Source organism: Talpa europaea (genome assembly GCF_964194135.1).
Source record: "Talpa europaea genome assembly, chromosome: 3".
Taxonomy (NCBI): Eukaryota; Metazoa; Chordata; class Mammalia; order Eulipotyphla; family Talpidae; genus Talpa; species Talpa europaea.
Genome location: NC_140069.1, coordinates 21400332 through 21415171, shown reverse-complemented (window position 1 = coordinate 21415171; position 14840 = coordinate 21400332). Strand labels below are relative to the sequence as shown.

The following is a 14840-nucleotide window of genomic DNA, read 5'->3' as shown; positions in this document are numbered from 1 at the left end:
TATCTTTTGATTTTGTACATTTTCCAGTGGAAAATATAGTCAACTTTATAATAAATATTATACCAATTTTTCACTGACGTAGTTTCTAGAAGGTACAGTGTTGAAAAGTGGAAACTATCACTCCCCCAATGTCCATTCATTTTCATTTAAAATAAGCTTTATTCTGGATACAGGCCTGCCATCCCCACCCCCAGACCAAAGGACTAACCTCATTGACTCATTCAGAAAACATTTTTCCTACCCGTCCCTTCACAGAATCTAGCCCACTACTCTCCTATCCATGTCCTGATGAATTAACACCATGCTTAAGGTGTTAATTAACAACATATGTAACAACTTTAAATGGACAAAGGTGGATATGGTTCTTTTCACTTTTCTACCACAGTAGGAAATTAAATAAATTACACATTAGAACAACTTAAAGGTATCACAATAAGGACTTAGTGGGAGAAAAAGTGATTCAAATTGTGGATGGAAACAAATGTTCTTCTGTGGAGCTAAAAACTAGGTAAGTAGTTTTTGCGTATTGAATGTTTTACTCACTGCACATATTAGCCTCTCTCATGAAGTTGTAAACTCTCTAACTTGCATTCTGACATCCTTAAAACATGTGATATAGGGCCTCCCTGGTGGCGCAGCGGTTGAGCGCTGGGTTGCGAAGCTGCCGCAGCCTCTGCAGCACCAGTTCGATCCCCGGCTGCTCCCCGGCCACCGGAGGAGGATCCCGCATGGCGCGCAGACCTCTCCTGCCGCCCGCTGCTCCCCTCAGCAGTGTACTTCGGTCCCTCTGCCTGCTCTGCTCCCCGCTCTGGCTCTGGTGAATTCTCTCACCCTCCCACGCTTCTGACTGTACCCAATGCTTGTATAAATAAATAAATAAATATTAAAAAAAAAAACATGTGATATAGTGCTACACCCTAAGGAGATGGTCATTAAATACAGAGCTGATATTTAATGGAAATACTTCTCTTTTCAGCTTATGGTCAAATAATTCTTTTTGGCAATCATCTCAAGAAAATAATTATACCATACCTCATCCAGGAGCAAATGTGGTTATTCCTGAAGGTAAATCCATGCACATAAAGAAATAAAATGCTTGAGTTTTTGAAACATTAAGTTAAAAGCTACAATATTTAGTGTTTCACCCTTATGCAGTTAAGGTGAAAGGAAAGGGTGGAGGTGAAGATGGAGTCTATCAGTATTATTGTGTCCTGCGTAATAGACTTAACCCTCTGGGTTTCATGTGGATTTAAACCTTAATACTGAGAATCCTAGATTTTCTGGGAGAGGCAAGAATCAGTCATTGTGTGGAAAATGGTGACAAACTCAAAACCAAGACTCACTGCTAATTTTGTCAATGTTTCATCTGCAGACTATAGCCTATGAATTGTTATTATTTTACATTAAAACATTGTTTTATAGGAACATGGATTGTGGCAGACACAGATATCCCACCAATGGAAAGACTTATTATTTGGGGGGTTCTAGAACTGGAAGACAAGCATTTGGGAGCTGCAGAAGTTTCTTACAGGAAAGTTGTTTTAAATGCTACATACATATTATTACAGGTAAGTGTGAGGCTCTTGTAATTTATACACTAATTAATCAAATTCTAAAATGTTAGAGATTTACCTGAGCAAGTTATAAGAAAGCATGTTCAATTGATGCAAATAAAATCACAACTGACTCTAGCCCATGAAATGCATGTAAGTTCATAAAGCCCATCTAAGTTCAATTAAGTCATCAAGGACATTTGGTCAATGACAGACCACACATAGGACATAGTCAATACATGGCCGCATATAGCCTAGGTGTGGTGGTACCTTATACAATGTGGGTCATTTAATTACCCTCTGGGATGTTTGCATCAAAAATCAGCCTAATGATGATATAGCTGTATTTTGTTAATGTATCCCCGTTATTATATGACTCATTTCTACTCTCCTTTAAATCGTAGACTAAATATTCTTTAAGGAGTAATTATCATGCTACTACTGTGAGTTTGCCCATTTTCATGTTTGTATTATCAGGTAAAAGTAAAAACCGGAAAAGAATTCTGAATTGTTCTGGAAAAAATTTAAATGAATTTAAGTCAATATTTCTAAAAATGAAGGTCCATAGATGGAACTATGAAAATTGGATCACACCAGTAAAAATATTTCAGTTGTTTGGAACAATCACCTCATTTTCTCATAATCCCTCATATGTTCTTGAACATGCAACAAATGAAATCAGCTTAGCGGTGCTAGCAGTCTTTTATTATTGCTCATTTAAAAGAATGGTCTTGTTGTATTTTGTATTGTTATTATTTTTTTTTTACGCTGATGTCTTATTTGGTTCCCCTGTATTCCTCCTAGAAGTTAAACTATCTGATATTTTTCTTTTTTCTTCTGACTTGTTTCATTGAGCATAATTCCTTCCAGCTCCATCCATGTTGCTGCGAATGGGAAAGGAATTAGAGGGAGGTAGAGAGGAGTACAGGAGACTGTGGTGATGGTGCACGGGTGCATTGGTAAAGGAAATTCTATGGGGACTACACCTTGATGGGGGAAGCAAATATTATTTAATAATGAACAGTGATGCAAAAATAATTTTAAAAATTTAAAAAGAAAAAAAGAAAAGAATGATCTAACCAAAAAGCTATTATTTACCATAAAAAATAAAAGTCTCTGTAGGTTTTTTAAAGAAAACTAGGTCTTCAGTGACTTAAAGATCTGTAGTATTTTAATTAGGTGCATAGCCTTTGAGGTCAATTAAAACTATGATTGAATCCTTACCTCACTGTTGGTGGGTGGGTAGCTATGGGTAAGTTATTTGACTTCTTTCTGCATCAATTTTTTCACCTATAAAATTAAAATAATAATAACATGTTCATGGATTTAATGTAAAATAAAGTGATATATAATCATAAATATTATACCCAACATAAAACTAGCAAGCATTTAATAATAGCTATTAACAATGATGTCTCATAAACAGCATAGCTTTGATCTAATTATGAAGAGTTTATTTTACATATGCCATATTATGCTAAAATACAATGTCCTCTGTTCAAACAGTAATAGCTTGTGACTTAGAAGTTCATCTAGATGCACTTCTGACATTATACAGATTATTGAATTTGTTAAATGGAAAAAGTCCTTCAGACTGCCTATTCTAAAGTGAGTGAGTGGGTTAAATTAAGGTCACTTTCAGTTACAATGCTGTTCTTTGTGCAGTGAAATTCATTCCTTTTTATTAGCAGAGAATGTCAGAAACTTCCTAATTCCTTCTTTATGGAAATTTTTTTTCTACTCAATTTTTAAGTGTTAACAATTTTCTGCTTCATTGCAGGGAGGTAGATTAATTGGTGGCTGGGAAGATAATCCTTTTAAAGGAGAATTGCAGATTGTTCTTAGAGGAAATCATTCTACTCCAGAGTGGGCTCTTCCAGAAGGACCAAATCAAGGATCAAAGGTCTTAGGTATGAGTTTCCAGTTACCAAAGTGTCAGATCGGTTTTGAAAATCTATCTTAAAACATACAGCACTAGAGTAATTGCTATCAGTTTATGATGTTATGGTATCAGAAGCTGTCACAGACATTTATATAATGTGTAGGAATATAAAAGTAGCAGAGACATTTAAAAATAAAATTATGTCCCATTAAAGTAGATGTAGATGTGGATACTTTAAACCAAAATGTAACTCATTACGAAACTAACATTAACAAATATCTGTATATATATATATATTATATATATATATTACTTCTCCAATCTAGTTTTCTTCATAATCTTTCCTTTATGTTAACAGTTGTACTTTTCATATTTTATTGCTTTTCCCTTAAAAGGTACGTTTTTTACATATTCCATTTACAGTATTAATAATCTGTGAAGTGGTAGACGCTGCTATCAGTTAGCCAATCACAACTATTAAACTTTAACAGTTGCATTTGTATGACCCTATGCATTCCTACTTGAGCCTAAAAGCAAAGGATCTGAGAAGGTCTAGTTTGGTCACAACTAATAGCTGCTTTTGTTAATACTAGCACTATTAATTTAAAAGACATATACAAGGATATGCTGCATTTGTTCCACTGTACAATTTCTAAAACAGTGACAATCAGTAAATAGGTGGATAAGAAATGGTGTGAGATTGAATTAGTCATCTATCCACTGGCAAATGTCTCCAGGCAGTCAAATTACTTTTATGTGTTTATTTTTTATTTCAAAAGTAACATTTTGAACAACAAAGAATATCATGAAAAAATATATATCTTTCTGATTATAACGCCTCTTTAGGAAACTACCATTAGTTAACAATTTTTGTTTTGCATTGTTTTTATCTATACCTATATTCATATTCCATATATTGATTTGTTGTGATGGTGGTATTATGCCTTATATAAAAAGTTGATTAAACTGAATATATTACTCAATTTTATTTTTTCAGTTAACATATTATAGACAGCTTTCTAGATCAATACTTATAGATAAAATTCTTTATTTCTATAGCTTTTTAATGCAACTGTGTCAGTTTCATTTTTTTCACCATTCTCTTATCAACATATATGTGGATTAATTGTAGTTTTCTAGTATTTCCAACATTGTTGTATAAACATCCTTATTCATGTATCCTTGTGCACTGGCTTTAATCTCTATGGACTGGATTCCATAAAAGGTGGTTCAAATGGCCAAAGCCATTGACAGCTCTGAGCAGATTGCCCATATTCTTTTCATTCATTCTAAAATGTTCAATTATCTGTTAAAATTAATCAATAAGCGGTTTCATTTTATATTGGCACCTAACTCATAGAGTGTATATTTTTCCCCCCAGGGGTATTTGGTGAGCTGGATCTTCATGGAATTCCAAGATCAGTATATAAAACTAAGCTCTCAGAAACCTCGGAGGCAGGTTCCAAAGTCCTATCTCTGGTGGATGCTGTCGATTGGCAGGTAGAGAAAATGTACTTCTTGGGAAGTGAACCTTTAGAAGTTTTCTTCTTTATTCTCATGGATATTTACTTTCTTCTGTGATTAACCAAATGAGAAATGTATATTTTGCAATTAACTAGAACTCAAAAAGCTGACCTGCTGGTAGAGATTTTAAAATTGTGGTCTCCAGGTCCTTGGGTAAAAAATATTTGCTCATTATATTTCTTACAAAACAGAAAATGGAATTATTTTAGGTACATTTTATTGTTATGTTGGTTAGCTCATTTTTAATTTATAGCTTCCTATGTTAAACCTTTGGAAAGAAAAAAAATCTGATGCTAAGTGATATTCACATAATACATGTGTTAAATGAGGGATTTTTGTAAAATGTGAACAATGGCAATTTCTACCTTCATTGTACTTCGAGGTGTGCATAAATCAGGGACTGACATGATAAGCAAATACTATTTTGAATCCTGAAGGGTCAGAGAAATGGAGAGCCCTTTCCGAGCTCTCAGATCTCAGCCAGTTCTCTTTTGCTAAGAATGAGCTTTAAAGTCACACAAACAAAGAAGTTTAGTTTAGTAAATCAGTAAAAATCATAAAATTATATGGGTTGACTTTCTAAACAGTTTAAAATCAGTAAACAGAAGGAGAATTTATTGGGACATATTGTAATCTACTTGCAATATATTCTTGTTTGTGATTAACAATAATCAAATGATTACAATATCCCTATTATTTATCCAATTAATATTTTTGTTTGTATGATTAATATTTTCAACATAATTATTTTTTCAATAAGTAATTAACCAAGGACCAGTTGTTTTCCTAGCTATTGAGGATGCATACTGAAGAAATTGGTCAAACTGGAGTGGAGTTTGCAGTAGGGTACAAGAAGCAGACACTAAATGAGCAAATAAATATGTATTGATTTCACTTGTAATCTGGGTGATAATGGAAATAAACAGGTAGTGTGATAGAGATTGCCATGGTATGGGTAGCAGGTAATTTACATAGGGACAAAAATGGCCTTCTCAAGGATTCTAGGCATGCATAGCAATAGTTTGTTCTTTCTGATAAAACCATAATTGCTAATCAGATACAAATTAGAGTTGTTTAATAGTTCTTAAGAAATATAAACATATTTTTAAAATTGTTTCCAGCTAAAATTGCTAACTTGAATTTTTCTAAGGAGGGAGAAGAGATTGTAATAACAACCACAAGCTATGATGTCCACCAGACAGAAACTAGAAGTATTGTTAAAATCCTGCATGATCACAAAATTCTTATTCTCAATGAGACTCTTTCCTATACTCACCTTGGTAAGTGGCTGTTCTTTCACCAAGTAAATGTGTAATAACCAAGTGTGAATTACTCACATTTTTAATGTTCTCCTTTGTAATTACATTTATTTGATAAAAAACACCTCCCAAATATATTTGAGGAGCATTTCACTCAGATTTGATACCCAAGGGTGCTACTATTTATGTGTTGGCTACCAATAGTTTCATCTGCATTCATTCATTTATTCATTCATTCAGCAAATATGAGAGAAGACTACTGTATCACAATGTATCAGGTAAGAATGTCACTTTTTTAGGCAAGCTTCTAGGTGATTCTTATGTACACGGAAATTTGAGAACCTCTGATCCAGAAGCATATTTGTCCTAATTTGTTTCATTAAAACATTCCTCAACTATAACTACATACAGGCAAGGTATAATGAAATAGCAAAACTGTTCTTCTCAAGGAGAGAGGAAGGCCAGGGCTTTCCCAGCATCCCAGCCTCTTCCTATTTTATATGCTACCATCATCTGAATCCCAGAAAGTGAAAGCAGAAGCAGACAAGAGTGTAATGTTAGAAAGCCATTCAGATACCTCTGATTCTCATGAGAAATCTGCTCTAAGACAGCATGGTAGGAAGGTAAATATACCATCCCCACAAAAAAAGAACCTTAAAGAATTTTTGAAAGCAGCATTTTTATAGAAGCTCATGTGTCTATAATGCTGTCACCTTTCTTTAAATAGAAAGAAAAGATTTCATTGAAGATTTAATCATAAAGCAAATGATTTTTCAAGTTTGATAATATAGATTCTTTTATTTACACCATTCAAACATTTCCCTTTATTTGAAATGCACCTGCTTGTTGAGGTTTTGAATAAGATTTCTAGAAAAGTAGAATATAGATTTTTTCCAATTATTAAGGTGTAAATATACAGATGGTGTTTGATATATTGCTACATATTTATAAAGAATTATGATATAAAATATGCCTCAGGAAAAGAAAGAAAAGCCTAGACTGAGGCCCCAGGAGAGATAATATCTATGTGTTACTGATTCTCTGCGTGGCCTCAGGCAAATTCTAGTCTTTTCCTCATTACTTTTCTATTAAAATTACAGTCAACTTCTCACCATGCCTTATATCTTTGTTTTAATATGTAATTTGACTTGAATCCAAACTACTAATCATGCAATAACTTTATTTTTTCAATCATCTTTTTGGTGTAAACAAAATAAATGCTTTTTATTATATTTCATTTCTAAATAAAGTATAATTTTAATCTGCCATCTATGTACATTTCAGCATACAAAACTAATAAATTTACATTTATTTGTGTTGACTTCTGGCATATTAGAAAGTTATGTGGCCTGTGAACTACAAAGTAACTAATCAAAACAGGTATTTCACAGAACTGCTAATAATCTAGCTGTCTTTTGTTACAGGTGAAAGGTACCATGTTCCTGAAACAGATCAGAGCTACACATTAGCAGCTGATGTTGGGATACTGAGTCGAAACATCAAAATAGTTGGTGAAGATTATCCAGGTTGGTTGGAGGAATCTTTTGGTGCACACATCCTGGTCAGCTCATTCACTGAAAATATGACGACATTTAAAGGTTGGTACAATTTTAATTTATTTTTCTAAATTCAATGTAACATGATACCTTCTATGCTTAGTACTTAAATAATTCTCACTTTTTTATAGGATCATGTGGACAAATAAAGCTTTGGGAGGGTTTGTGTAACTCAGGTACTACTTTCCAAAACCAGATCCCTAACATTATTCTATGTATGAAGATATACAATAAGAGTGATCAAACTAGGGCCTCCCCAGTGGCGCAGCGGTTGAGCGCTGGGTTGCGAAGCCGCCCACAGCCTCTGCAGTGCCAGTTCGATCCCCGGCTGCTCCTCGGCCACCGGAGGAGGGTCCCACATGGCGCACAGACCTCTCCTGCCACCCGCTGCCCCCCTCAGCAGTGTACTTTGGTCCTTCTGCCTGCTCTGTTCCCTGCTCTGGCTCTGGTGAATTCTCTCACCCTCCCGCGCTTCTGACTGTACCCAGTGCTTGTATAAACAAATAAATCTTCAAACAAACAAACAAACAAAAAAACCTTTACTAAACAATGATGTGTGCTCTTCCAAAGGAGTCACCATACACTAAGAGACAGATAGTATTTCTGTGGTACTAAAATTTCATGGCCAGTGGAGGCTAATAGGGAAAAAAGGTCTAAATCTAAGAAGTTTCTAGGGGAGGGAAGTTAAAAAGCTCAGAAATACTTCCTATTTGGATTAAAGTAGCAAGGATTTCCATGAAAATGTTGAAAACAAATTGGAATTTGGAAAGTTGAATTATCCTTTATAGTTTTACACAAATATTCTCATTGACTCTTCCTCTCCTTATCCACGACCCCTGCAGGAAATGCAAGAATAAGTAATGTGGAATTTTATCACAGTGGACAGGAAGGCTTCAGGGATGGCACAGATCCAAGATACGCTGTAACATTTCTTAATCTAGGACAGGTTTGTACATTATTTTTCATTTTTGCATAATTCAAAAATAAAATATTTTTATTTTATTTCTATTTAATGTTACTAAACAAAATCTTAGAATTGCTAAGACTATAATCTAGGATAATAAAACTTTGTGAGGTTTATTTCTTATAAGTTTTCTTAGATTCTTGTAGCATTTTATTCCACTCATTTTTCCACTCATTTTGTGCATATAAGATTAGTTAAAAAATCAGAAAAAGAGCACAAAAACAAAATAAATGAAGAGCTATAATAGTATTTCACATCTCCATTTATATTACAATAACTGTCAAAAGTGGGAAGAGGGCCTTTTATTTTCTTTTGAAAATAAAAAAATAATCATGTTGGTTTAAAATTGAGTCCCCTAATCTACCCATTGATAGGTTCTTATGGACTTTTGGATTGTAACCTCTTGCTCAGAGTATCATTTTTCGTAATGAACATGGGTGGTTTGGTAGAGGTGAAAAAATTTACATTGTTTTCAAGGTTTTCTAGAGCATATATCTGAAGGTTAAGAAATACTTTTTGCACCTAATCAGACCATACCAAGAGTGTTATAATAAAAATGAGTTCACTCACTGAGAAAAAAATCTGTTTATTCCAAAGTAAACTATTCTAAAAAATAGTTTTTAGTACCTTAGCATTTTATAGGTAATGAGAGTCATATACATGCATAGAAAAGTACTTAATTTTTCAAACTGCATTTAAAATAAGGAGATATTTTTGTTTTCTGTAATCATAATGCATTCAAGTTAATATGGAAATTTCCTAGGATCTACTGGGAAATCATCTCCTTTAGTGAATTATAGATTGGGAATTTTGTTTATTAAGATTTCTTTCCTGACAATCATCTACTTCAAATTTTTTTAATCTTTTTTTTTAATTTGTTTGGAAAATGTTCACTGAATCCTAATGTTTCATAGAGTCAAGAACATGGTTCCTCTTATATTCGAGGCTGTGCTTTCCACAATAGTTTTTCTCCAGCAATTGGTGTGTTTGGGACAGATGGATTGGACATAGATGATAACATCATTCACTTTACAGTGGGAGAAGGTAATATAATAATATTTTGTTCCAATCATATATCTTTCTGAGTCAGTCTTGTATATATACTCGTACCAACTTGCTGTCTGATGGTTCACTCTGAATAACGGAAAAGGCTGTGTCTGCGTACATATGGTGGTTACTAAACCACCAATGGTCATTGAGCCCTTGACATATGGCTACTGTGACTGAGGAGCTGGATTTCTTATTTTAATTGTACTCAGCTTAAATGTACTTACTTTACATTTAAGTACTCATATGTGACTGTGGCTTCCCTATTGGACAGGACAGCTCTGGAATTACATAGCAGATTGTCATCTTATGTGAGGTATCCAGTCAACCATAGTTTAAATTACTATGACTTTTGAATGCTGCTCACATATCAACCAAAAGATTATTTACAAATAAAGGTTATTATCTTATGAAATTATTATTTTATTTTAGATGGTTATCCTTTCTTGAATGTCATTTGTAACATAATACAAACATTTAATATGTATAATATTTGTGTGTATTTATTTAAAGCTGAAGTGGAGCTTGTGAATCCATTTTTTTTTTATAAATTTTATTGTTATATTCCCCATACAATTGCAGCCCCACCATTCTGACCCCAATCCCTCCCCTCCCGCCACCGCCCCCCTAAACGTGTCTCTGGTTCATAGTTTTTTGTTGATTTTGATTTTCACTTTCTTATAGTTATTCATTTTCCTGGTCCCTTATTTAAGTTTTCTAGATTCCTGCTATGAGTGAGACCATCCGGTATTTTTCTTTTTCTTTTTGGCTTATTTCGCTGAGCATGATCCCTTCCAGCGCCATCCATGTTGCTGCAAATTGCATGTGTTTATCTTTTTTGAATGCTGAGTAATATTCCATGGTATATATGTACCACATCTTCTTGATCCAGTCATCTATTTTTGGGCATTTGGGTTGTTTCCAAAGCTTAGCTATTGTAAACAGTGCTGCTATAAACATAGGGGTGCAGGTGCTCTTTGGAATTGATGTTTCTGTGTCCTTTGGGTAAATACCTAGGAGTGGAATTGCTGGATCATATGGAAGCTCTATGTTTAGTAGGTCCAGAAATCTCCACACAGCTTTCCACAGTGGTTGGACCAGTTTGCACTCCCACCAACAGTGCAGGAGAGTTCCTTTTTCTTCACACCCTCGCCAACATTTGTTGTTGCTAGTTTTTTTAATATGTGCCATTCTCACTGGTGTAAGATGGTATCTCATGGTAGTTTTGATTTGCATTTCCCTGATTACAAGTGATGTTGAACATTTTTTCATATGCCTGTTGGCCATTTGCATTTCCTCTTCAGAGAAGTTTCTTTTTAGCTCTTCTGCCCATTTTTTGACTGGATTATTTTCTTTGTTGTTGTTGAGTCTCATCAGCTCTTTGCAGATTTTTGTGATCAGTCCTTTATCATTAGTGTTGGGTGCAAAAATGTTCTCCCAGTTGGTGGGGTTTCTCTTTGTTTTTGTTATTGTCTCTTTTGCTGTGCAGAAGCTCTTTAATTTGATGTAGTCCCAGCTGTTTATCTTTGCCTTCACTATCACTGCTTTGGGTGATGTGTCTGTAAAGATGTCTTTGATGTGCAAATCACGTAGTGTTTCGCCTATATTTCCTTCTATATATTTTATGGTTTCAGGTCTTATGTCTAGTTCTTTAATCCATTTTGAGTTGATTTTTGTGTATGGTGTGAGGTAGTGGTCAAGCTTCATTCTTTTGCATGTAGCGACCCAGTTTTCCCAGCACCATTTATTGAACAAACTTTCTTTGCTCCAATGCATATTCTTTGCTCCTTTGTCAAAGATTAGTTGACCATAAATCTGTGGGTTTATTTCTGGATTTTCTATTCGATTCCTTTGGTCTGTATGTCTGTTCTTGTTCCAATACCATGCAGTTTTGATGATTATGGCTTTGTAGTATAGTTTGAAGTCTGGGAGTGTGATGCCTCCAATCCCTTCTTTTTTTTTTCAGGAGAGCTTTGGCTATTCGGGGTTTTTTGTGATTCCATATGAATTTCATCAATAATTGTTCTATTTCTTTGAAGAATGACATTGAAATTTTGATTGGAATAGCATTGAATCTGTATATTGCTTTTGGAAGGATGGCCATTTTAATAATGTTTATTCTTCCAATCCATGAGCAGGGGATGTCTCTCCATTTCTTTGTGTCTTCTTCTATTTCTTTTAACAGTGTTTTATAGTTTTCTGTGTATAGGTCCTTTACCTCTTTTGTTAGATTTATTCCCAAATATTTGTTTTTTTTTTTCAATAACAAAAGGGATGTTTTTTTTGATTTCTTCTTCTTCAGATTTATTGTTTGTGTATAGGAAGGCTACTGACTTTTGCGTGTTGATTTTGTATCCTGCCACTTTACTGAACTGATTGATGAGTTGAATTAGCTTTTCTGTGGAGTTTTTGGGGTTCTTTATGTATAATATCATATCGTCTGCAAATAGTGATAATTTGACTTCTTCTTTTCCTATTTGGATTCCTTGGATGTCTTTCTCTTGTCTTATTGCCCTGGCTAGGACTTCCAGTATTATATTGAAAAGCAGTGGTGAGAGTGGACATCCTTGTCTTGTTCCAGATCTTAATGGAATTGCTTTCAGCTTTTCACCATTGAGAATGATACTGGCTGTTGGCTTGTCATAGATGGCCTTTATGATGTTGAGGTATGTTCCTTGTATCCCAAGAATTTCAAGGTCTTTTATCATGAATGGGTGTTGCACTTTGTCGAAAGCTTTCTCAGCATCTATTGATATTATCATATGGTTTTTATATTTCTTTTTGTTGATGTGTTGGATAACGTTGATTGATTTTCGGATGTGAAACCATCCTTGTGTCCCTGGAATGAATCCTACTTGGTCGTGGTGAATTATCTTGTGGATACATTGTTGGATTCTGATAGCTAAAATTTTATTGAGGATTTTTGCATCAGTGTTCATTAGGGAGATTGGCCTGTAGTTTTCCTTTTTTGTGTTGTCCTTGTTCGGTTTTGGTATTAGTGTAATGTTGGCTTCATAAAACGTGTTTGGTATTGTCCCTTCCTTCTCAATTTTTTGGAAGAGTTTGTGAAGGATAGGCACTAATTCGTCTCTGAATGTTTGGTAGAATTCATTTGTAAATCCATCAGGTCCTGGGCTTTTGTTTTTGGGGAGGTTTTTGATTACCATTTCAATTTCGCTAATTTTAATTGGTCTGTTTAGGTGTTCTATTTCTTCTTTATCTAGCTTTCGGTGATTGTAGACTGGTAGGAATTTGTCCATCTCCTCTAGATTGTTAAACTTGTTTCCATATAACTGTTCATAGTAGTTACTGATTATTCTTTTGATTTCTGCTGTGTCCGTTGTGATTTCTCCTCTTTCATTGATGATCCTGTTTATTTGTGCTTTCTCCCTTTTTTCCTTTGTGAGCCTGGCTAGGGGTTTGTCTGTTTTATTGATTTTTTCAAAGAACCAGTTCTTGGTTTCATTGATCTTTTGGATTGTTTTTTTAGTTTCAATTTCATTTATTTCTGCTTTGGTTTTTATTATTTCTTTTCTTCTACTGGTTTTGGGGTTTTTTTGTTGTTCTTTTTCTAGATCTTTGAGCTTCGAGATTAGGTTGTTTCTTTGCGTTCTTTCTTGTTTCTTGATGTGAGCTTCTATTGCTATATATTTTCCTCTTATTACTGCTTTTGCTGCATCCCATACATTTAGGATATTGGTGTCCTCCTTGTCGTTCAATTCAAAAAATTTTTTAATATCTTCTTTGATCTCCTCATTAGTCCAATGGTCTTCCAGTAGTGTGGTTTTTAATCTCCATGAGGTAGGAAAGTTCCTTGCCTTCTTTTTATGGTTTATTTCTAGTTTGATGCCTTCATGGTCAGAAAAGATGGTTGATATGATTTCAATCTTGGTGTATCTGTTGATGTTTGTCTTGTGCCCCAGTATGTGATCGATCCTGGAGAATGATCCGTGTGCGCTTGAGAAAAATGTGTACTCCGTTTTTTGGGGGTTTAGTGTTCTATAGATGTCTGTTAAGCCCAATTGCTCTAGGTCCTTATTTAGAGCTTTGGTTTCTTTACTTATTTTTTGTCTTGTTGATCTATCCATTGTTGATAGTGGTGTGTTGAAGTCTCCCACTACGTATGTGTTTTCTCTGATGTCTGTTTTCAGAGAGGACAACAGTTGTCTGATATATTTTGGTGCTCCTTCGTTTGGTGAGTATATGTTAATGAGTGTTATTTCTTCTTGAAGTATTGTCCCCTTGATCATAATGTAGTGACCATTGGGGTCTCTTTTTATCTTTTTGAGTTTGAAATCTGTTTTATCTGATATAAGTATAGCTGTTCCTGCTTTCTTTTTTGGTCCATTTGCTTGTAGGATTGTTTTCCATCCTTTAACTTTGAGCCTATTTTTATCTTTTGTAGCTAAATGTGTTTCCTGGAGACAGCAAAAGGTTGGGTTTTGTTTCTTAATCCAGGCTGCAACTCTGTGTCTTTTTATTGAAGAGTTTAGTCCATTTACATTTAGAGTTAATATTGATATGTTAACATCTGTATTTGCCATTGTGTTTGTCTTTCCTTTGATTTTATTTATTTATTATTTTAATAACTTTTTTTTTTTTGGCCTTCTTTCATTGTTATTCGTCCCTCTGAGGTTCTGGCTTTAGGACTCCTTGTAGTATTTTTTGGAGTGGGGGTTTAGTTGCAATGAAATTCCGGAGTTTCTGTTTGTCTGGGAAGGTCCATATTCTTTCTTCAAAGAGGAAGGAGAGCTTTGCGGGATAGAGTATTCTTGGTTGGCATCTGTTTTCTTGGAGTCTGTTGACTATGTCCCTCCACTCTCTCCTTGCCCGTAGTGTTTCTTTGGAGAAGTCTGATGTCAGCCTGATTGGTTTTCCTTTGAATGTTATCTGTTTCTTCCCTCTTGCCAGCTTCATTATTTTTTCCTTGTCCTGGATTCTTGGGAGCTTTACTATTATGTGTCTTGCTGTATTTTTCCTTTCGTCGTGGAAGTTTGGTGTTCTTCTTGCTTCTTGTATATCAATTTTCAGCTCCTTCTTCACATTTGGGAAGTT

General features: G+C 34.5%; 1 protein-coding gene across 1 annotated transcript in view; it reads left to right on the top strand.

Annotated features, from left to right (window-relative positions):
* PKHD1L1 (PKHD1 like 1) overlaps positions 1–14840 on the top strand; it is a gene marked incomplete at both ends in the record, with an annotated part of 139420 nt that overhangs the window by 98046 nt on the left and 26534 nt on the right. The window contains 8 exons of the mRNA XM_084229761.1: positions 977–1065; positions 1423–1568; positions 3334–3463; positions 4817–4935; positions 6110–6239; positions 7643–7816; positions 8617–8720; positions 9653–9782. Coding sequence (XP_084085887.1) covers positions 977–1065; positions 1423–1568; positions 3334–3463; positions 4817–4935; positions 6110–6239; positions 7643–7816; positions 8617–8720; positions 9653–9782 — 1022 coding nt within the window. The remainder of the gene's footprint in view (positions 1–976; positions 1066–1422; positions 1569–3333; positions 3464–4816; positions 4936–6109; positions 6240–7642; positions 7817–8616; positions 8721–9652; positions 9783–14840) is intronic.